This window comes from Heterodontus francisci, chromosome 4 (genome assembly GCF_036365525.1).
Source record: "Heterodontus francisci isolate sHetFra1 chromosome 4, sHetFra1.hap1, whole genome shotgun sequence".
NCBI classification, from domain to species: domain Eukaryota; kingdom Metazoa; phylum Chordata; class Chondrichthyes; order Heterodontiformes; family Heterodontidae; genus Heterodontus; species Heterodontus francisci.
Window position 1 is genome coordinate 134,361,677 of NC_090374.1, and position 24,318 is coordinate 134,385,994.

The 24,318-nt window shown below is 43.2% G+C and overlaps 1 protein-coding gene across 7 annotated transcripts in view; it reads right to left on the minus strand.

Annotated features, from left to right (window-relative positions):
• The window catches only part of cbwd (COBW domain containing), a 108,094-nt gene that overhangs the window by 43,092 nt on the left and 40,684 nt on the right, over positions 1–24,318 (minus strand). For all 7 annotated transcript variants that reach the window (XM_068030187.1, XM_068030186.1, XM_068030182.1 and 4 more), the window contains 3 exons: positions 17,104–17,150; positions 16,664–16,750; positions 9,859–9,903 (listed from right to left, as the gene is read on the minus strand). In XM_068030187.1, the coding sequence (XP_067886288.1) occupies positions 9,859–9,903; positions 16,664–16,750; positions 17,104–17,150 (179 nt within the window). The remainder of the gene's footprint in view (positions 1–9,858; positions 9,904–16,663; positions 16,751–17,103; positions 17,151–24,318) is intronic.

The following is a 24,318-nucleotide window of genomic DNA, read 5'->3' on the forward strand; positions in this document are numbered from 1 at the left end:
TGTTGTCATGCAAGCAAAGATGCATCTAAAGATGCAGACCTGATCGAAGACACAAGAAGCGTCCGCAGAGGATAAAAGAGAGAGAGTGCGCATGGGGGAACAGTGCGTATTAGGGTAGGTACTAGGTTTTTAACACTAGGCCAGTGGTTTAAGCTAGGACTGGGAAACTATAAAGTGCTGAATTAATTTTATAGCTTAACTAGTTAAACTAATTAATAACATTTCAATCAAGGTAAGTATAACAGTAAGGGAATTAGTATCAAGAGTATTAGCACAGAGGAGGTCTACAGGCATGAATTAAATGTAATAGTTTATACAAGGTTTAACTAGATTCCAAAAAGGGGAATAGTGATTTTTTTTCTTTGATCATGGATGGGCACCCAAGATCAGTTACTTGCAATTCCTGCACCATGTGGAAACTTCAGGACACTTCATGTGTCTTGGGCTAACCACTTCTGTAGGAAGGGTCTTCAGCTGCCTGAGCTTGAGCTCAGGATTTCCAAGCTTGAGGGGCAGCTGGAGTCACTGTGGAGCAACAGACAGGATGAGAGTTTCCAGGATCATATGCTCCAGGAGATGGTCACCCCGCAGGCAGAGAGAGTTCAGACGAAATGTAAGCCACAACCCCATGATATAGTGATCAACTGAAATTGTACAACACAAATTGGCCATCTGGAACAGTAGGAAAAGGCAGGAAGTGCAGGAGTCTTTGGGGTGTGTGCCACTCTCAAACCGGTACTCAGCACTGGAGACTGCTGGGAGTGATGCCACCTTGAAGGAATACAGTCCAGACCATGTCAGCAATGGGCAAGGGACTGCACAGGCGGGAACAGCAAAGTGTAGAAATTGAGTTATTATAGGAGATTCTAGTGAGGGGGACAGAAAGACATTTCTGTAACCATCATGAGTCCCACATGGTGCGTTGCCTCCCTGGCGCCAGGGTAAAGGACTTCATGGACCTCATCGGAGACACCAACAGCAGTGGCAAAGAATAAAATACAGCACGCTGGGGAACAGCACAACCTGAAGACCCGATTGGTGTATTTCTAAAAAAGTAAGAAGACAGCAGGTAGTGGGTGCAGAATATTCGCCATAGACGGAGCAAGTATTGAGGTGCTTTGGTCAGAGTTTCAGGAGCTAGGGAGGAAGTTAAAAAGCAGAACCTCACAAGGTAATCTCTGGATCACTCCCAGTGCAACGTGCTTGCAAGAGCAGAAATCCAAAGATAGGGAGGATCAATGCGTGGCTTGAGGCATGTTGCAGGAGGGACGGCTTCAGATTCTTGGAACATTGGGACCAGTTCTGGAGCAGCAGGCACCTTTTCAAAAGGGACAGGCTGCACCTCAACAGAATTGGGACAACTGTCCTCGTGGGCAGGTTCACTAATGTGGTTTGGGAGGGTTTAAACTAAATTGGCAGGGGGGTGGGCGTAGCATATAAAAGTATAAAAGAGGAATAAGGTACATAAAGGAGTGAGAGTGTTGGACAGCACTAGAGAGGGAAGTAGTACCATTTTATGTAGAAATAGACAAAGGAGGAATACAGGGAATACAAAGACGGATTTAGAATGCATGTATGTAAACGCACAAAGTGCTGAATTTTATTCTCCGGGAGTGGCGGCAGGCAAATAAAATGGCGAACTGCACACTGCCATGTTGCTGCGATCTAGTGCGCTGTGGTTAATTTCCATACGCAGTGCGGGTGGTCCACACCCCCCCATCACGTGGCGGGAGTGGGCTCTGCGACTCCGACAATGGCGCCAGCTGCCTCTGCGCAGGCACTAGCGCCATTTTTAAAGGTTTCCCAGACCTGCACAGAGAATACAAAGTTCAACCCCGGAACCAACCCCCACTCCCCAACACTGTACGTAAATGTGCGACCCGTTTCCACCACCCCCCCCCTCCCCGCACCAAATACACAGCAAATAAATAGTAGCCCCGTTCCTCTCCCCCACCACCGCCCACCAAAACACTTAAATTGAATAGTTAACGTCTCGCCCTCCCAACTGCATAAAGTACAGAGGTCACCCCTTCTCCTCCACCCAAAACCAGAAATGCAGAGTTGACCATCTCCACCACCCCAAAACACTAAAAATCCTAAGTGTGAGTGCCAGCTGTCACACAGAAGATCGCAGATAGCCGGTAAGATTATGGGGAATAGTATGTTAATTTATTCATGTCCTTTATTTCAATATTTAAAGTTGGGTTTCATCACCGAGCAGCAGGGGGGCTGCCATGGGGACTCACTGCCCCTGGGAAGATGGAGCCCGGCAATCCCGGTGACAAGCTCTGTGGCGGGTTGCTGCCAGTATGATCTTCTGGCTGGTCAACAAAATCCCGGCCAAAGTGTAGTGAATAAGGTTGGTGAGCTACAAGTACAAATAGCCATGTGGGAATATGAAATAGTGGCAATAACTGAAAAGTGGTTTAAAAATGGTGAGGACTGGGTACTTAATATTCAAGGCTATAAAGTGTTCTGAAAAGATAGGACAGGTAAAAAGGGAGTTGGGGTGGCAGTACTTATTAGAGAAGATACTGTATTGTTGGAAAAGGAGGATGTCCTTGAGGGGACAGACAGAATCTTTTTGGTTAGAGTTGAGAAGCAAAAAAGGTATGATAACGTTAGTGGGAGAGAGAGATATAGAAGCAACTCTACAGGGAAATCACACAGATGTGCAAGAACTATAGAGTGGTGATGCTGGGGTAAAGGCCTGCTTGGGTCTGCAAAAAATAAACACCCGACCCAAGCCCGACTCGGCCAGAGTCCTTCCATTTTTTCCCGCGCCTGACCCGACCATCAGTTAACTTACCTTCCGTTTTTCACTTTGTTGCTGATCCGCACAAGCTTAAAATAACTGTAACAAAACCACTTTTCTAGTCAAAAAATTACATTAACAGTGGAGCCACTTACCTGTGATAGAGCGTGTCCGACCCGACCCAAAATGCCGGATCCGGAAGTGCAACCCAACCCGACCCCGACACATGGTGTCGGGACCAGTCGGGTTTGGGTCAGGTAGCAGGCCTTCATGCTGGGGAAATTTACCCAAATATTGATTGGGATAATGTTACAGTAAAGGATAAGGAGGGAGAGGAATTTCTGAAATGTGTTCAGGAGAACTTCCTTAACCAGTATGTTGTTGGTCAACTGGATCTGGTGCTGGGGAATGAGGTGGACTAAATGCCTGTGGGGGAACATTTGAGTAAGAATGATCATTGTATCATAAGATTTATATTAGTAGTGAGGGAGAGCAAGGAACAATCTGAAAGTAGAACTTCTAAATTGGAAGAGGGCTAACTTCAATGGGATGACAGAGGATCTAAATGTAAAATGGAACCAAAAATGACAGGAAAAATGGTAACAGAACAATGGGTAATCAGATTAGTCAGATCAGGTTAGACAGATTTTTGATTGACAAGGGAGTCAAGGGTTACAGGGGCTGGCAGGAAAGTGGAGTAAAGGCCACAATCAGATCAGCCACGATCTTATTGAATGGCGAAGCAGCCTTGAGGGGCCGAATGGCCTACTCCTGCTCCTAATTCTTATGTTCTTACGTTTCAGGAGATGTTGTTTCAGGTACAGGCTAGATATATTCCAACAAGGGTGAAAGTTAGGGGGACCAATGCCAGGGCTTTTTGGATGAAGAGGGAGATATAGAATATCATGAAACAAAAAAAAGAGGGCATATGATGCATATCAGGTGAATTCTTCAAGTGAGAACTAGGCCAAATACAATAAGTTGAGAGAGGAAGTGAAGAGGAAACTAAGACTGGCAAAGAAAGAATATGAAAATAGAATGGCAGTCAACATAAAAGGAACCCACAAATTTTCTACCAGCGTGTACACAGTAAGCAGATACTAAGAGGTGGGGTGGGGCCTACTGGGACAAAGAGGGTGATTGCATGCTTAGAGTTGCAGGCAAGGCTAGAATACATAATGAGTACTTAGTAGCAGTGTTTACTAAAGATGTTGACAAAATATTGGTAGAAGCAGAAATGGTAGAGGTAATGAATGGCATGAAAATGGATAGGCAGGATGTACTGGAAAGGCTGGCTATGCTTATAGTGGATAAGTTGCCTGGTCTGGATGGCTTGCCTCCCAGGTTGCTAAAGGAAGTGTGAGTGGAGATAGCAAAAGGGCTTGCTATAATCTTCCAATCTTCCCTTGATACGGGGGAAGTGTCAGAGGATTGGACAGTGGCAAATATGACACCCTTATTCAAGAAAAGATGTAATGACATTTCTAGAAACTTGAGGCAGGTCAGTTTTACATCAGTGGTGGGTAGGATTTTAGAAACAATCAGGGAAAAAATGACCAGACACTTGGAGAGGTTTGAGTTAATTACGGAGAGACAGCACGGATTTGGAAAAGGCAGATCATGCTGGACTAATCAAATTGAATTTTTTGATGAAGTAACAGAGAAGGTTGATGAAGGGAATGTGGTGGATGTTGTTTAGTTTAGTTTAGAGATACAGCACTGAAACAGGCCCTTCGGCCCACCGAGTCTGTGCCGACCATCAACCACCCATTTATACTAATCCTACACTAATTCCATATTCCTACCACATCCCCACCTGCCCCTATATTTCCCTACCACCTACCTACACTAGGGGCAATTTATAATGGCCAATTTACCTATCAACCTGCAAGTCTTTGGCATGTGGGAGGAAACCGGAGCACCCGGAGGAAACCCACGCAGACACAGGGAGAACTTGCAAACTCCACACAGGCAGTACCCAGAATTGAACCCGGGTCGCTGGAGCTGTGAGGCTGCGGTGCTAACCACTGCGCCGCCCCAATGTCTAAATGGATTTTAAGAAAGCTTTTGACAAAGTACCATGCAGAAGCCTGGTGAACAAAATTGAGGCTCATGTAATAGGAGGATCAGTGGATCAGTGTCAACTTGGATAAAAAATTGGCTTGAGGACAGAAAACAGTGAGTGGTGGTAAATGGTTGTTTTTCAGACTGGAGGATAGTAGACAGTGGTGCTACCCTAAGTTCTGTGCTAGGACTACTGCTTTGTTTGATATATAAATGACTTGGATATTGGAGTAACCTGTCTCTAGATGCAGAAATCAACAAGCTCATGGGAAAGGCTTCCACTGCTATGTCCAGACTGGCCAAGAGAGTGTGGGAAAATGGCGCACTGACACGGAACACAAAAGTCCGAGTGTATCAAGCCTGTGTCCTCAGTACCTTGCTCTATGGCAGCGAGGCCTCGACAACGTATGTCAGCCAAGAGCGACGTCTCAATTCATTCCATCTTCGTTGCCTCCGGAGAATCCTTGGCATCAGGTGGCAGGACCGTATCTCCAACACAGAAGTCCTCGAGGCGGCCAACACCTCCAGCTTATACACACTACTGAGTCAACGGCGCTTGAGATGGCTTGGCCATGTGAGCCGCATGGAAGATGGCAGGATCCCCAAAGACACATTGTACAGCGAGCTCGCCACTGGTATCAGACCCACCGGCCGTCCATGTCTCCGCTTCAAAGACGTCTGCAAACGCGACATGAAGTCCTGTGACATTGATCACAAGTTGTGGGAGTCAGTTGCCAGCGTTCGCCAGAGCTGGCGGGCAGCCATAAAGGCGGGGCTAAAGTGTGGCGAGTCGAAGATACTTAGCAGGTGGCAGGAAAAAAGACAGAAGCGCAAGGGGAGAGCCAACTGTGTAACAGCCCCAACAAACAAATTTTTCTGCAGCACCTGTGGAAGAGCCTGTCACTCTAGAATTTGTCTTTATAGCCACTCCAGGTGCTGCCCTACACACCACTGACCACCTCCAGGCGTTTACCCATTGTCTCTCGAGATAAGGAGGCCGAAGATAATATTGGAAAACAAAGTAAAATTTCAAAATATTGCCAATGATACCAAACTTGGGAGGTGTGGCAGACAGTGAGGATGACACCAATTGACTGCAACAGGACATAGATAGGCTAGCAAAATGGGCAGACAAGTGGCAGATGGAATTTAAAACAGAGAAGTGTGAGGTGATGCATTTTGCCAGAAGGTAAGGGAGAGGCAATACAGACAAGATGGCACAGTTCTAAAGACTGTACAGGGACAGAGGGACCTGAGGTTCATGTGCTGGAACTTTGAAGGTGGGAGGACGTATTGGGGGAAGAGAAGTTAGCAAAGCATATGGGATCCTGGGCTTCACAAATAGGAGTACAAAAGCAGGGAATTTATGCTGAACCTTTATAAAGCTCTGGTCAGGCCACAACTACAGTATTGCGCCCAGCTCTAGTCACCATACTTTAGGAAGGACGTGGGGGTTTTCGACAGGGTGCAGAGGAGATTTACCAGAATGGTTCCAAGGATGAGGGATTTTAGCTACAAGGTTAGGCTGGAGAAGCTGGAGTTGTTCTCCTTGGGGCAAAGATGATTCAGGGCAGATTTGATGGAGGTGTACAAGATTATGACAGATTTAGAAAAGGTAGACAAAGAAAAGCTGCTCCCATAAGTTCATGGTACAATAACGTGGGGACACAAATTTAAGGTTCTGGGGAGGGGGGTGGTGGATGTGTGAGGAAGAACTATATTACCCAGCCGAGTGGTAATGACCTGGAACTCACTGCCTATGAGAGCGGTAGAAGCGGAGATGATGAATAATTTCAAAAGGAAATTGGATGGGCACTTGAGGGAAATAAACTTACAGGACTATGGGAATATAGCAGGGGAATGGGACTGATTGGATTGCTCTAAAGAGCTGGCATGGACTAGATGGGCCAAATGGCCTCCTGCACTGTGATGACTATGACTCAGAGTCATTTACGGCAAAGAAGGAGGCCATCCAGCCATCGAGTCCATGCCGGCAGAGACGCACAAACAGATACACACAACTTGGTGATTTATGAAAAGCTTTCACAAGAAACCTTTTGCACGTAGCATGTAAAGAGTGCAGCACATTCTATGTGAATACAAATATGGCAGAAAGTGTGTATTACTGCAACTATTATTGGTGCATTACCAAAGGTACTTTTCTCAGTTTAGGGAGAAGTGCCGATTTAGATCTTTGCATCGAGAAAGGAAACAACTGATTTCTACTACTGTGTACAGCTGCATTTTAGAGTCTTAAGTACTGCAGTGCAGTGAAAATGCTTTAAACACTGACCTCCTCTTCCCTTCTCCAAATAAAAAAAGATATGATCAGTAACATAATCATCCCAACAATACAATCATGGGTCATAACGCCAGATATGTCTGTAACTACTGTGAACAGTTTTACTATTTCTATATAGTGCCTCTAGATGGAGCAGGATGCCACAAACAGGACAGAAAACTGGCAACCTGCTTTTTCAAGTAGTGTGTGCAACTAGGGTTGTCAATTCTGGTTGTAAGTACTTTTGGAGGTTTCATCACATGAAAGCCAGTGAAACTGACTTTTTCTACATCTCCAATATTTTTGTAACGAATAAGTGTTCAACAAAAATGAAGAAAACATTTTTTTCATGTCATGATTTCTCTCCTGGGTTGCTTGTGGCAGTATCCAGTAGATTAATCTTTAATTCCTGGAGAGTCCAGGACAATACGGGAGAGTTAGCAACCTGAGTGAACTCTTTGTCAGCATTAGCACCAGCTGAAGGTAGTCTGGTATTCACATTATCCCATATTCTTGGTCTTTGGAATGGTGAGCAGCAAAGTTGTATAACAATTATAAAATGGACAACTGTGTAATTTTTAAAGAACAAACTTAAAATTATATCTGTGTCTTTCATGTTTACTAGACATGTCGAAGTGTTTCATGGTCTCAACAGAGGTTTCTCAGTTGTTTTGCAAGCAAAGGTGGCAGCCAATTTGTGAACAGCAACGTCACACAACAGGAATAAGGTGAGTGACCAGTTCATTGGTCTTGTTGAAGTTGGCTGAGGGATGAATGTTGGCCAGGCCACCAGGAGTTCCTGCTCTTCTTCAGATAGTACCAAAAGCATATTTTATTCCAGACGCAGCCAGACCTTGCTTTGTACAAAGCAAGTATCATATTACGAGTTTTGCATTTGACTGTCCAAACTATACACCCTGGCACACTGGGCGGAATTTTATGCTCTTCCCTGCAGTGGATTTGGAGGTAAATATCAGGTAGGATGGTAGCGGGAGGGGTTGCTGCCACCATCGTGCCTCCGCTGAAATTTAGTCCAGGGTGGGAAGACACATTTCCCCCAATGCCGCGACCCCCACGGCCAGCATAAAATTTCTCCCCACTGAACTTTGCTTTCCCTGCGTCCTTGCAACATATGTGAACTACAATGGACAGACTCCTTTCCCTTCCTGCAGCTTTAGGTGGATATCCCTGCATAGTTCACACATGCCTGGAATTACATTGCATTTATACAATACAAATTAACAAAACAGTTTATTTTACAAATATAAATACACAGCAACCTTTCTGGTAAATCTCAGCTTACTTCAACGTAATTCCGTAAACCTCCTCATAGTGCAGAAAATAAGGCAACATGCCACATGTAACTTTTGGGCCAAAAGTTTCTTCTTCACACAAACCCCACTCCTTATCCATTCCTCTTCGCGGCAACCGGCTGAGGCTGAACCAGACTGTTTGCAACTTTGGTGTCATATTTGACCCAGAGATGAGCTTCCAACCACATATCTGTGCCATCACTTGGATTGCCTACTTGCATCTCCGTAAAATCATCCAACTCCGCTTCGCCTCAGCTCATTTGCTGCTGAAACCCTCATCCATATGTCTTTGTCACCTTGAAACTTAAATATTTCAACACACTCCTAACCGACCTCCGATTTTCTCCCCTCTGTAAACTTGAAGCCATCCAAAACTTTGCTGCCCATGTCCTAACTCGCACCAAGTCCCATTTATCCATTACACCTGTGCTTGTTGACATACAGCGGCTCCCAGTTAAGCAATGCCTCAATTTTAAAATTCTCATCCTAGTTTCCAAACTTCCCCATGGCTTTGCTCCTCCCTACCACTGTAATCTCCTTCAGCCCCACAATGAAATACCTGCCCCTCTTTAATTCGGGGCTATTGGGCATCGCCGATTTTGATCACTCCACCATTGACGGCCATGCCTTTATCTGCCAAGGCCCAAGCTCTAGAATTCCCTCCCTAAACCTCTCCGCCTTTCTTTCCTTCTGTAAGATGCTCCTCTAAACTCAGCTCATTGACCAAGCTATTGGCCATCTGCCCTAATATCTCATTATGTGGCTCGGTGTCACATTTTGTTTTCTAGTTCTCCTGTGAAGCATCTTGGGATGTTTTACTATGTTGATGCCACTATATAAATACAGGTTGCTGTTGCTGGATCTGGCTGGCTTTATCTTATCTGTCCATTTCATGTCTCCCCCAGATGATCTTTTCAATTCTTCTGGACCATATGTTACATGCTTTTCTGTTTCCTAGATGGATAGGTTAGCAGCTTGACCTTTGACCTTCTCCCTGTCCAGGGTTTAGCAAGTTTACCAAATAAGTCAATCACTATTCCCCCAGAGATAGGTTCCTTGAAACTAATCACTGCTGAGCTCAAATGGATGGATCATTCTAATCCCTATTATGTGAATGTTTGCTGTGATGTTATTTTGAGTCCTGTTGTCTCAAGTCAGAGAGAAATACAAGGGGCACCATTCTGGGTAGATGCTGTGACTGATTCCTAAACCACATCTCACAGCACAGTTGCTTGTAGAATTAAACTTAAAACGCACCATTTTAATAGAAATCATACCAAGATTATTACGTAGCACAAGCCAGAAATATTGAAACCTGATTTTACACATTTTAGTTTAAAATGCAACAAAATTAAATCAAAATGAAACTTTATTTTGTCAAGGACTGAGGGAAAAAATGCAAATATTTGACTTCCATGTGGGAAAATAGGACAGAATTTGCTCACCTTGATCTCTGTGTTTCAATTAATTTAGCAAGTCCATTGATTGACCTGAAATATAAATACACAGATTGTCACACTCTGGCAAACACTGCTGAAGATATTAAGCAGGGAAAATATAAATTTGAAGACCTGCTGATTTGTTATTGTTACTTTGGAGACAGTGGGAAAATGGGGTCGTAAGTGAAATGAGTTTGGGCAGTATCAACCTACCTTCCAGTCAAGATAAAGCCATTATTCCAAGTTGCTCTTAACTGGATACCAAACAAGTGATATTACTTTCAGGGGTCAATGCATGACTGTTGTTGGAAATGCAAATACTAAAATGGCACACTAACGAGGAAAATTCTGAGGCTTTTTCCCTGTTGCAATGGTATAAATTCTATTTTCAGCAAGAATAAATAATTTTACATTTTTTTTTCTGGTGCAGTTTCCATCTGCACTAACTTGTGCGTCATACTCCATTTTTCTACTTGACCCTGGTGAACACGTTGGCCGATGTGATGATAAGACTGGTTTATGTCAATGAAAACTAATTAGTGGGCCTAATTAAACCAAATGCAAACTATCAAACTTTAACCCTCTATCGTGAAAGCTCATAACTTTTTTTTTCCAAGTAGCACAGCCACTATACAAAATCTTGCAAACTGCATAAGAAAGGAATGGAACATGAAAGTGTTGGAGTGAATAACTGCAGTTGCATAATTACACAATAAGGACTTCACTCTGCACCGATCCATACTCTACCTGATTTGGAAGTGCTTGGATGAGAAAAAAAAAGGTTAAATGTTAAACTTTGTAGCCTCCATGAACAGAGAAATATAGGGTAGAATTTTGTTCCATCCTTGGAGGTGGGCAAGAAGGGGAAACAAAATGGCAGGGGGCACTATTCCCCTCAGATTGGCTGGCAGCTCTGGAAGTGGGAGCTCGTTCGCTTAAAGGGACAGCGTCCCTGATAGCAGGCAATAAATTGCCTTCCTGCCCTTAAATAGCAACAAGGGAGCCGTTGCAGGTTCTCTCCCCCCTCCCCCACCTCCCAGCCCACCATCAGGAACCCCATTGCCAGAATAAAATCCAGACAATAGTTTTCACCCTTCAATTACTCCCAGTGTAAGAAATCTAGATTCGGATTCCATCTAAATCAGCCCATGATTCATCCTTCAGAAAGGTCTGCTAAGCAGAAGGGATGATTTAGCTGCCATTTTACATTTGGTGCTATGCCTGAATTTGGACTTCAATTTTGTTGAATAAAGGTATGAAGAAAACAAAACTGGTACTAAATTTGGTTTAATCACCAAGAAAATGGGGACGGTTTAAATTAGCTTGGCAGGGGGATGTGAACCTCAGGGCAGTTTCAGATAGGACAAATTCAGAGCAGGGAACGAGAGGTAGAAAATTAGCAAGTGACTCTGAAAGACAGAAGAAACAAAGGTTAAAAAGTGTACAGCACAGGAATTTGACAGTAAAAGGTATTTATTTAAATATAAGGAGTATAGCAAATAAAGCTGATAAGCTTAGGGCACAGATAGACACATAGCAGCATGATATCATTGCTATAACGGAAACTTGGCTTATAAAGGGTCAAAAATGGCAGCTCAACATCCCTGGAAATAGTGTTTTCAGGCAGGATAGAGAGGGGGCTAAAAAAGGAGGGGGTGTAGCATTATTGGTTAATGAATCAATTACAGCTGTGAGGAGGGATGATATGCTAAATGAGTTATCAAATGAGACCATATGGGTTGAGCTCAGAATTAATAAAAAGGGCAGCCACACTACTAGGAGTGTACTATAGACCCCCAAATAGTGACAGGGAGATAGAAGAACAAATATGTAGGCAAATGTCTGAGTGCAAAAACAATACGGCAACAATAGTTGGGGATTTCAACTACCCTAATATCAACTGGGATACAAACAGTGTGAAGGGCATAGAGGGCACAAAAGTCTTGAATTGCATTCAAGAGAACTTTTTTAGCCAGCATGTAACAAGCCCAATGAGAGGGGGCACAATTCTAGATTTAGTCTTAGGAAATGAAGCTGGGCAAGTGGATGAAGTAACAGTGGGTGACCATTTTAGAGATAGTGACCATAATACAGTTAGATTTAGCATTATTATGGAAAAGGACAAAGATAGAACATGAGTAAAAGTTCCAAATTGGGGGAAGACAAATTTTACGAAGCTGAGAGGTGACCTGGCGAAAGTGGACTAGATACAGCTACTTGAAGGCATACAGATACAGTGGCAAACAAGTGGGAGGCATTCAAAAGAGAGATTCTACAGGCACAGTGTAGGCATGTCCCCACAAAGGAAAGGATGGTACTGCCAAATTTAGAGCCCCTGGCTATCGAGAAGCATACAGGGTAAGATAAAGCAGAAAAAGAAAGCTTATGACAGTCACAAAAAACTAATACTTTAGAAAGCCTTAGAGGAGTATAGAAAGTGCAGGGGCAAAGTCAAAAAGGAAATTAGGAAAGCAAAGAGAGGACATGACAAAATATTGGAAAGGGTGGGGCCTATCAGAGATGTACAAGGTAACTTATGCGTGGATGCAGAGAATGTGGGCAGGGTACTTAAGGAGTACTTTGTCTCTGTCTTCACAAAGGAGAGTGATGATGCAGACATTGTAGTTAAAGAGGAGTGTGAAATATTAGAAATGATAAGCACAGAGAGGAAGTACTAGATGGTCTGACATCCTTGAAAGTGGATAAATAACCAGGGCCAGATGGATTGTATCCCAGACTGTGAAAGGAAGCCAGGGAGGAAATAGCAGATGCTCTGAGAATCATTTTCAAATCCTCACTAGATACAGGCGAAGTACGCGAACATTGTACCATTGCTTAAAAAAGGGTGCGAGGGATAGGCCAAATAATTATAGGCTGGTCAGTCTGACCTCAGTAGTGGGCAAATTATCAGAATAAATTCTGAGAGACAGGATAAACTGTCACTTAGAAAGGCACAGATTAATCAAGGATAGTCAGCATGGATTTGTTAAGGGAAGGTCGCGTCTTACTAACTTCGTTGAATTTTCTGAGGAAGTAACAAGGAGGATTGATGAGGGTACTGCAGTGGATGTTGTCTACACGGATTTTAGTAAGGCATTTGACAAGGTCCCAAATGGATGACTGGTCAGAAAAGGAAAGCCCATGGAATACAGGGGAATGTGGTGAGTTGGATCCAAAATTAGCTGAGTGACAGGAAACAAGGTAATGTTTGATGGATGTTTTTGCGAATGGAAAGCAGTTACCAGTGGCGTTCCACAGGGCTCGGTGTTGGGTCCCATGCTGTTTGTGGTATATATTAATGACTTGGACTTAAATGTGTGAAGCATGATTGGGAAATTTGCAGATGACACAAAAATTGGCCCTGTAGTTAACAGCGAAAAGGATAGCTATAGACTCCAGAATGATATCAATGGTTTGGTTGAGTGGGTGGAAAAATTGCAAATGGAATTCAATCCAGAAACGTGTGAGGTAATGCATTTGGGGAGGGCAAACAAAGCAAGGGAATAGACACTAAACGGGAGGGTATTGACAGGGGTCGAAGAAGTGAGAGACCTTGGAGACAGGTCCCTGAAGGTGGCAGGGCAGGTAGGTAAAGTGGTGAAGAAGGCATATAGAATGCCTGAGGTACAGAATATAAAAGCAGGGATGTAATGCTGGCACTGCATAAAATGCTGGTTAAGCCACAGCTGGAGCATTGCGTACAGTTCTGGTCACCATATTCCAGGAAGGACATAATTGTTCTGGAGAGAGTACAGAGGAAATTTACAAGAATGTTGCCAGGGCTTGAATTGCAGCTATAAGGAAAGATTGGATAGGCTAGGGTTGTTTTCCTTAGAACAGAGGAGGCTGAGGGGTGAATTAATTTAGGTGTTAATTGTGCTACAGACCAGGTGCTGGAAGGTGACTAGAATTTTCAGCCGGCGCAGACCCAATGAGCTGAATGGCCTCTCTCTGCGCCGTAACTTTTCTGTGGTTCTAAAACATCAAATTAGTGACTCAGTTTCTTGTATATTTATAGGCAAATTAGTTTCTAATAAATATGCACAACCGCTCTATGCACTTGTTCACCTTTCCTACATACAGAGTGATCACTGATCAAAAGTATTCCACTGGCTGTAAAGCGCTTTGGGATGTCCTGAGATCATGAAAGGCAAAATATAAAATACAAGTTCTTTCTTTCACATATTGCAAAACAGTGCATCTAGTACTGCACGGCAGAATGCTATTAAATTCTGGGATATGGGTACCTGATTCTCAAGTACAAAAAAACCCCCCAAATTCTTTGAAAATTTAAAATATGTGCAAAGGAAAACCTGGACAGGGTACATAATGGGCTGCCGATCCGCAATCACTCATTTTGCAGCCCATTAACAAAGAAAACTGGTGATAAAGAAAGATTTGCATTTATATAGGGCTTCCCACAATCTCAGGACATTCTCACGCACTTCACATTTTTTAATCTAGTCTAGTCACTGTTGTAATGAAGGATAATCCACGGATTCTACATAGATATTCTAACTATTTGGTTTTCCACACTGAACTGAAAATGGTTTAAGTCACTGATTTGCTAAAATCTTCCTGTTAAATTTACATCCACTGTTGTAAACATTTGGCTTGAAAATGGTAGAAACAGTAACTGGCTGCAACTCGGGTAACAATTCAGGGTTTTCCCGATTGTTTTTACAATTTAAAAAAATTTCAGGTTCCACAGGCAAGGTCACACTTCCCATGAACTGAAACATAGCCTTCTACTTGCAGTGTAAATCATAGGGTTCCAGTGAACAAATAATGAATCATTATAGCATTAAGTGTAAGCACTGGCAAGTATATGGCCTATCCACTGTGCCCTCCAAATCTCTCCAAACTACCCAAAAACATCACATAGATCACGTCACTCGGGCTAAGTAATGTTCATTCAGAAGCCAAATCTTCTCGAGGAAGGAAGGTAGATCAGCAAATAAAAATATCAACACAGTGCTTAACTTTCACTGAAACTTTAACACTATTTACTGAGGTAAACAGATGTTTTCCTTGAATCCTGAAAGTCTCTTACTAGCATTCTTTGATTGTGGTTATATTCCATCCATGGGTTTCTAGGCATCACCGGTGCAACACACAGCTAAACGAATAAACCACCTAAACGAAACCAACTGCCAGAATCTGTCACATTTATTCTCAGATTGCACTTGGAGACAAATGTGGTAATCAAACCAGACTTCAAATACATAAGGGCTGCCACTAAATTACTGACTTCGAGATTTTTACTTGACAGGACAAATCAAACCTGTCTCAAGAGGAAAGAGTCTCACTCATGTAATGCCAGCAGTGGGACAGCTCGTTTACAAATAACAGCTCTCTCTCTAGCACTAGCAAACTCTCATACATTATCCGAGGAAATAATCAAAACATATTTTCCTGTCAGAGGACCATTACAAGCAATTATTTTAAACAGAAGATAGTCATCTCTCCCTTTGAAGTGGACACTCTAGACAGGGGTTATGTATTGCTTGCTTCTCCCTTCACAAACACACAGACACACACCCACACAGAAATGCCACTAAAAGCTCAGTTTCAAACTTATATAAAAAGGAGACTTGGATTTATATAGCATAATTCATGACCACCGGATGCCCCAAATCGTTCTACAGCCAATTTTTGAAGTGTAGTTACTCCTCTAACGTAGGAAATGTGGCAGCCAATTGGCGCACTGCAAACCCCCGCAAACAGCGATGTGATAGTGGCCAGATAATCCATTTTTGTGATGTTGATTGAGGGATAGATATTGGCCAGGAAACTGGGGATAACTCCCCTGCTCTTCGTCAAAATAGCACCATGGGATCTTTTACGTCCACTTACGAGTTCCAACATGGCCTTGGTTCAATGTTTCACCCTCTGACAGTGCAGCACTCCCTCAGTATTGCATTGGAATGTTAGCCTATATTTTTGTACTCAAGCCCTGAAGTGGGACTTGAACCCACAACCTTCTGGATCAGAGGCAAGAGTGCTGCCAACTGAGCCATGGCTGACACCTATTAAGCAATTTAACCAACTACAAATTCATAGAAAAATACAGAATTTATGAATTGAAACCAGGCATATCATGGGATTCATCACAGAATGCAGCAACAACAATCTCAAGACATTGGTGTGCAATGAAGAGACCCCACATCAGCTGCAATCCCAACAGCAAGAGGCAATATAATACCCAAGAATCCAACATATATCAAGACATCATAAGGCATGTTCCAGGATCCAGTAATTATCAGGATAACATAAGGGACACTAAAACTGTTCCATATTTACCTCCTGGCTAAATTTGATTCCTTCATCCAGGACACTCATTCTAGTAAAGTAGGTGTAAAGCGCGTGACCATGTCTCATCACAAAACAGAGGTTCTAGTTTGCTCTGAAACTTGGGTCACCACTGTACATACATGAATGTGGTACACAACATGGGGCATACATATCAATGCAGATGGAATGGTAGTCTCAAAAAACAATGTGTGACAAATACAACTTAGCCAAGAATGAGGCTGAAACTGTTGTGGTTCATTCTCATTAGCCAGATAAGGGATGTAGCTCATCAATCAGATGAAGGTGAAATTGCTAAGCAGGGGGAAAAAATACTGGTGTACACTGAATGGCATCTTACATCACTTTCACATATTTGAACAAATTTGGTTGTAAAAAGAATTTTGTTGAAATCATACTTCCTTTCAGATTTATGTTTTTCTGTTTTTTTCATGGCCCAAAACATTATTAAAATGTCAAAACCTGTTATTGAACATAGTAATAGAATATCTTTCCTTACCTTACAGCAGTTTTTAAATTTTCCAGCTCCTCATGTTGAACAAGATCAATTTTGTTAATGATAATGAGATCGCCAAGGGCAATCTGCCTAAATACAATAAAACAATGTAGATTAAAATCAACCCCAAAATGCATCAGGAAATTATCACCTATGAAATCCACTATTCTAAACAGATTTCCAGGATATTTCGCTGACAGATTTCATATTTGGAATGGGAGATGGAAGAAAAATAAGCTGCAATTGTTAAATAAAATATTTTAAACATGAAGATAAATAAAAGCAAACATTCACAGGCAATCTTTTACCAAATTAAGATCAAAAATACTCCCAGCATACCATGGCTTCTTAAAACTGTTTTGCAACAGGGATAGCTGTAATCTTTTTAAGAATTTTGGCATAAGTCTCTAAAAAGCTGTTATTTAAACGAGTAAAGAAAATACCTGGCTGCTTCGTTAACCAGGTCTCCAGGTTTCTCTTCTGTCAGATGCTGTAGGAAACACAAAGTAACTTATTAACTCAATATAGAGACAGCACTGACTAGTTCTTATGCGTTATAGGTGGTATCATCAATTAGAGCTAACATAACTCAATTTTCTTTTCCATCAAAAACCATGTATCTGCAGTAAGCTTTCCTATAAACCAGCAGAATGAGTCACGCTGGGCCACTTCATTTCCCTCCTGGTGCTTCTGACTGAGGGCTGGAAACAGGCTACCTAACTGCATTCTTAGCTGGGCAGCAGTACAGGATGTTATGAAACAAACATATTGGAGGGGTGAAGACTTTAACCCTCTACAGAATGATAGGAAACAAGCTCACACACTCAATTCTTCACATTCTGAATTTCTATGTACCGCAAGTCAATCTGAAAAGAGCAACACAGGTAAATGTTTTGGGTGAGATCCTTCATCATAACTTGTAAGGTCAGGGGAAGAGTCTCTGACCACAGCAGTTCTGATGAAGAGTCACATCCAAAAACATTAACGTATCTTTCTCTTTCAGATGCCGACTAACCTGCTGTCTATTTCTATGATTTTATGTTACTCCCCCACCCAGGATTCAGAGATTTTTCCCCTTAATTATCTCCACTGCTCAGTTTCTGATTTTGATCATCCAGCTACAAGGAGGCACAAGCAGAAACCATATGCTTTCCCAAAAGGAGAGTGAAAAAAAAATTGTGGTGAATCACCACCAGATACTTACAAACATTCTTAGCTGCAAGTGATAAAGCAAGCATAGGCCTGAACAATTCTTACCTTTCCTTTTGTCCAGACCACTATAATAACATAATTCAATTTGAAAGAAAGGAATAGGAAAATTATATAAGCTAATAAAAAATTATTTAATCTCTACTTGGAGGACTTTCCAGGCAAGCGCCAATCAGTTTTCAGTACAATATGGAACATGAAGTCAGTCTTACCCCTTCTCATGATTCCCACCCAAGTAAAATTAATAAAAGAGTAAGCACAAAGACAGATCACTATTTTTGGAACAGTAACATGCTCTGCTATAGTGGAGGACCTATAATCCTCCGTACCTTGAGTTAACAAAAAAACAGTGCCGCTGTGTTGAATTGGCAAGTAGAGGCCAGCACTTATTCAACAAAAATGGAGGAAACAACAGAAAACTGTGTTATTAGGGTCCATTCCCCCTCATCTCTTCACAGCGAATTTCAAAGTCACATCCACAAATGCCATATGTCATTTGAATTTCTGATCAAAGATGGCACTTGGGATAATAAGTCCCTAAAGAAAGACAAAGGGAAGGTAGAAGTTGGGAAAACCTCAATTCTTTCCTTCTCATTTAGAAGAAAATTAGACATTTGTATAAAAGGAATACACAATATGCAACAGTGGAATCTATGAAGAAGACAACCATAACTCATTCACAACTTCATCACTGGTGAATTTCCAGAATATACTGTTAATTTATCTCCCACTTACATAAAATAACTGTAGACACAAAACACAGATCATTCATGCAAGACACTGAGGTTACATTACAATTTACAGCACAGAAACAGACCTTTCGGCCAACATGTCCATGCCAGTGGTACAGCTTCCACCGGTGTGGCGTGGGTTAGTGAGGCAGAAGAACAGTGCTCAAACACAAACACAGTGACAAGAGTTTCACTGAATGGGAGTTGCTGGGACAGTCAATTCTTGTAACTTGGTAATGACAGTACAAAGATGAACAAGCCACTTCAGATTCAAAACATTACTTTTGCAAGATAAAACAGCAACAGGGGTACCAATAATTGTGATGTAGCATCCATGTCAAAGGTGTTGTATAGCAGCAGGATTATTGTAGGGTGGAGATATGTATTTGGCAACTAAACAAAAAAAAATCATGATGGAGGATCCAACAGAAGCAGTAAAAATGTGTAGAATCAGGTTACCTATTTTGTTTTTAAATTATCTAATGAAAAAAGAAGAAACTTATACATTGATTATATTAGTCTAACATAGTGTTGATGAATGCTTGCTGGTTAAGATCAGCAAACTATAAGGGACAGAACCTTTTCTCAGCCATTTGACCCTTGAATATAACCTCATTGACTTTCTATTATGTAGCAATTCAAGTGGTAATTCAATTCATGCCTTTTTCCACTGTAAATAATCAAAAGCAACTTGTGCAATATCAATACAGAAAATAAAAAAACAGCTTTCCCTGACCTCCTTTATGTAATTCCCTGTTCATTAATTCCTTTCAATTGAATGTTGCCAAGTTTTTAAAGCCAAATCACAAAAGAACTGTGCCTCTGGCCTAAATGTCAGGCCCTTGGAGTCAAAAGCTGTCATTTGCACTTGTCCAATCATTTGTCCATGATTAGGAAATTAATATTTTAGATCACTAGGTGACAATCCCATTTCCGTGATAGGCCCTGATTTCAATTACCACTTCAGTTTCAATTTAACTGGCTGACCACACAGCAGCTCTCCCAACTTCAGCTGTGATGGGCCCAGTCCGTGAAGCATGACACATTCCAATTGCTACCTATTACCGATATGTCATCACTTGTAGTGACATCAAAACTATTTAAATGGTAGGTAACTGGCAGAGGTCAAGCATCAGGAGTTACACAAGTGGACAAGTTGCCAAATTTTCATCCCCAAATAAGAAGAAAACAAAAAGCTCAGATATTTCAAGCCATAATTGAAATGCAGCAGCTTTCTGTAAATCTGTCAATGTGTCACTTTTTCAACCTGGTCTATGCATTGTATGAAATAAATACATATGTAGATTGGATGAAGTTAACAATTGCTTTTCAAATAAATAAAGGAACTGTCAATGCGCCTTTGCAAATATTTCTTCTATAAAAAGACTGTGATTATGTTGTTACCAAACAAAACAAGCCTACACACCCTTTTAGTAGAATCAGATAACTAGGAAATAGCTATTTTCACAATGTAGCATTTAACCAGGAGCCTAATAAGGCAACTTTCAAATGGAACAGTAAGTGAAACTTGCACAGCAACAGGTGCGCACTGTCAGATATTTTAATTTCTTGCTTCTTCCCCCTAACATCCCTCCCCCACCCACCCCCGTTCTTACCTTCCTCTATGCATTCACTCTTACAAGTACTATTCCACAAGTACTGGCAGCTCGACCACCCAACTGGCCATTCTTCACCTCTCATCACTTGCTGCCTATACACACCCATTTTGCGTAATCAAAAATAGGAACCATGGAGTATTTTCCCTCCCCACACCTCCCTGCCATGAGATCAGCAAACAGGCCACACAGGAAACTGACAATCATCTTATAGTTCACACGTGGCTTAGTGCAATGGAGGGTGAAGGAGGGAAAGAAGACGGTGTTGATAGAGATGTGGAGACGAGGGGGCAAGAGGCGGGTAACTGGGCAACAAGAGGAAAAGAAAACTTCAGCAGTAAGGGTTTTAAGCGCCTGGGAAAATAACCCAATGGAGAAAGGTGGAACAACTGCAGCAAGGACAGTGAAAGGACAGACAGTTTACTAAGCTGCTATGGTGGTGTGTGGGAATGGTCTTAGCTGCATAATCTATCCACAGCAGACATCTGCAAAGAAATGTGCACTTGCAAAAAACAATATTGGAACACAGAAACTGATAGAAAAAAAAGACCAAGTTCCATCTAGTTAGTCTTCTACTATCCTGGCAGTGGCATGATACAATGATGTACACTTTCCTTAAAAGTTAAAATAACACTTTAAACAGAGTCCAAGTTTCCAAGACAAAGTTTTGCATTCCCTTCATGGAAACACCTTGTAACAGGGCCACCAGTATGGAATACAGCATGATGCCCAGTCAGACAAGCCAGGGGGCAGGGTCACAGGTCAGGCGGAGGCATCATGCTGGGGATCTCTCCCACCACTTACACAAAAGATCACCTTGTGCAGCCACGGGGCTTTTATCAGGGAAAGTACTGGTGGCCCTATTTCCCATTCAGTGAGAGATGCTGCTGTCTCGCTGCATGTACAATGGGGGGGCAGGGGTGTTGTAGACGGGAGGCGGTTAACAGTATGTGAGGCTAGCATGTTTTCCAGCTACTTTCCACATCTTAAAGGCAGTCTGTCCCTCTTAAAGGAAAGTTGCACTGAAGAAGTGAATGCTGCAAGAAAGACATAGTTGAAGACTGAACAAAAAGAAAAATGAAGCACCAGCCCAAAGAGAGGGTTCCAGGCAGGTACATCACCCAAACAAAATGCTGCACACTGACATTCTGCCCTCTATCTTTCAGGACAAGGTGGTCCATAACCACAGGGATAACCAGAGAAGCGGGGCGGGTGGAGTGCCATGACTCCATCCACTCAGCCCGACAGAGGAGATGCTTCCCCAAATCATGGAGCCGGCTGCAAAGAGCTCGTGGCATCTAGCAGCACTGAGACAATCAAGAATTATGACCCTTAACTCCCTCCTCACCTTCATCCTGAAATCTAATATGAAGTGGTAGCTTCAGATGGCATGACCATGGACCTCCTGCTTTCCTCCCTACCCACCTGCCCAAACACAACCTTTCCCTTCTGATTTTATGCTTTCAGATACCCAAAATCTCCCGTCTGACCAGCCACAGCATACTCGGGAGGAAGAGAGAGAGCAACCCCAAGGCAGTATAGAATCAGGATCTGCACGTGGTCGGTCACCAAGCACGAGTGGGCTGCAGCCAGGCCAGGGGGAAAGGATAGTTTGTGTGCCAGCTCACTGGAGGGCGAGGTCACAAATGAGTTCTGCTGCAGGGGACTGAGATGAGGATTCGACGGGGTGGCATACAAAAGAAGGTTGATGAGCGTGCACACGGAGATGCAGGGTGCATCGGCAGACCTGCCACACAGCCTCCTGTCACTGTCAAGGAGTCTGGGTCCAATATGGCACAAGGTTTTCCATAGAGCTTGGAGCACATCCTTTCCAGCGTAGAAGCGGTGGCCAACTCCGTGACAGCACTCGTAGACCCAATTGTGATGGGAATCTGGTGGCCACTGTCTCAGTTTCCATTGGAGCACAGGTGGAAGCCACCCAATATCTCAGTGCCACAGTGGAAATGCAGAGGGAGGTCATGAGATCGCTGTTTGTTGCAATGCAGGCTAAGACTGCTGCCACCCAGGCTGCAGATCACGTTGCTCAAAGGGGTATGCAGGCTCTCACAGCACTCCAGCAATCTGTGCTCCAGAAGATTTCCAGGATTGCTGAGGTGCTGCCCCAGTGGAGTGGTAGTGACTTCATGGAAAAGAAATATCCTGTCCTCTCAGAATGACAGCATTCATGCTCCCACCACCGCCATTCTGCCAGTGTCCTTGCTGTTGTCTGTCAGCCAGCCAACCCAGACTGCTGCCCATACGAAGGTGGTGCTGTCCGAAGTCGGACCCACAAAGGTCCAAAGCTGCTTGAGCATGTCCTACAAGGCCATTTGCAGTTTAAAAAAAAATTCTTTCATGGAATGTAGGCGGCACTGGCAAGGCCAGTATTTGCTGCCCATCCCTAATTACCCTTCACAACTGAGTGGCTTGTTAGGCCATTTCAGAGGGCAGTTAAGAGTCAACCACATTGCTGTGGGTCTGGAGTCACATGTAGGCCAGACCAGGTAAGGAAGGCAGATTTCCTTCCCTAAAAGGACATCAGTGAACTCGATGGGTTTTTACGACAATCGATGATCGTTTCTTGGCACCTTTACGGAGAAGAGCTTTCAATTCTAGACTTTGAATTTCAATTGCACTGGCTACCTTGGATCCATGTCCATAAGGCATTGGCCTGGGCCTCTGGATTACTAGTTCCGTGACATGACCACTACGCCACCGTCTTCCCCATGAAAGCCCCAGTGAAAGTCAGCAGCCTTCCATCAGTCATGCTGCAGTCACTGGAGTAGAACTGCACATAGTGCTAGGACAGGCTAGGACACCCGCAAAACAGGCACCAACAGAATTCACAAAGGTGAATACTTAATTTCTATTTGCATGTTTGGGTGTGTTGTTGGATAAACATGTTATGGAAAGATTTTTGCTGTTGGCTTTCATGGTTGGATGTTGGCCAAGGGGACGCTGCGATGGGGGATCTCAGATGGATGTACGGTGGGCAATGGTGGATACCAAAGGTGTAGGAAAGCTGTTTCACTTAAATTGGAGCCTGATAATCCACGCTCTCACAGCCCGTCAAGTTACAAGGAATCCAGGATGCCTCATTCCTGCCTCTTCTTGTTCCTTCTCCTCCTCCTTCCCCCTAAGTTGAATACCAACTTCACGTTTATGGAATAGAAGCTTTTGCGGTTCCTAAACCTCTCCCCATTGACAAGAACAGCTCACAGAGCCATACACGTGCAGTCGATGACACCCTGCACCTTCGGGAATCCTGCTATCCTGGCAAAGCCATGTGCTCTTTGTCCCTCCTCAGCGAAAAGACAATGAACTGTCCTTGTCTGGAGTGGATGACCTCTGTAAACTCCCGGATGCTGTGATGGAAGGAATACTGGGAAATGTTGCTGACAAATTCCACTCCCATCTGGAAGGACTGGGAGGTATAAAAATTGAAGGTGATGGTGACCTTGAGGCCACTGCTGTGAGGCTCCAGGAGGTGGCACAGTTCAGTGACCACCTCCTTTTAGAACCTGATTCGCCTCAGGCATTACTCCTGGGTAAGGTATAGTTATGAGAAATGCTCTCAAAAAGCCCTTGGTGCGTAGGGCATTCTTTGCAGAACCATCCTTCTCCTCCCCTCTCCTCACGGAGCTTCCCCTCTCTGCATCCTCAACCCATTTCCTGATCATGTTGCAGACAAACAGCACTGCCACCATGGATCAGATATTCCTTCGTCCTCTGACTGTATGCAACAGCTCTCAAAAAACAACTCCAAACACAAAGCAAGGTTCTTCCACAAACATAGCCTTAGCAAGTAAACCAAAAGGCAACTCACCTGCAACTTGTTGACTGGCCCTTTAAACAGCACTGGTGAAGGGCTCATCTTGCAGCTGAATGCTTGATTTATGTTGAGTGATATGCAAATTTATTGAATGGACCTGCGTAGCCAAAAAGTGGAAAATGGGCATCACATCACATCAGCCAGTATAGCTGTGTAACTTCATGATCTCGCCAGTTCTGTTGGTTCCAGTGCTTGCAGAGGAAGCCCTTGCGAGGGCCCTTCTCAAGCTGGTGTACTGCATGAACCATGCTGGAAGCAGCTAGCAGTGCA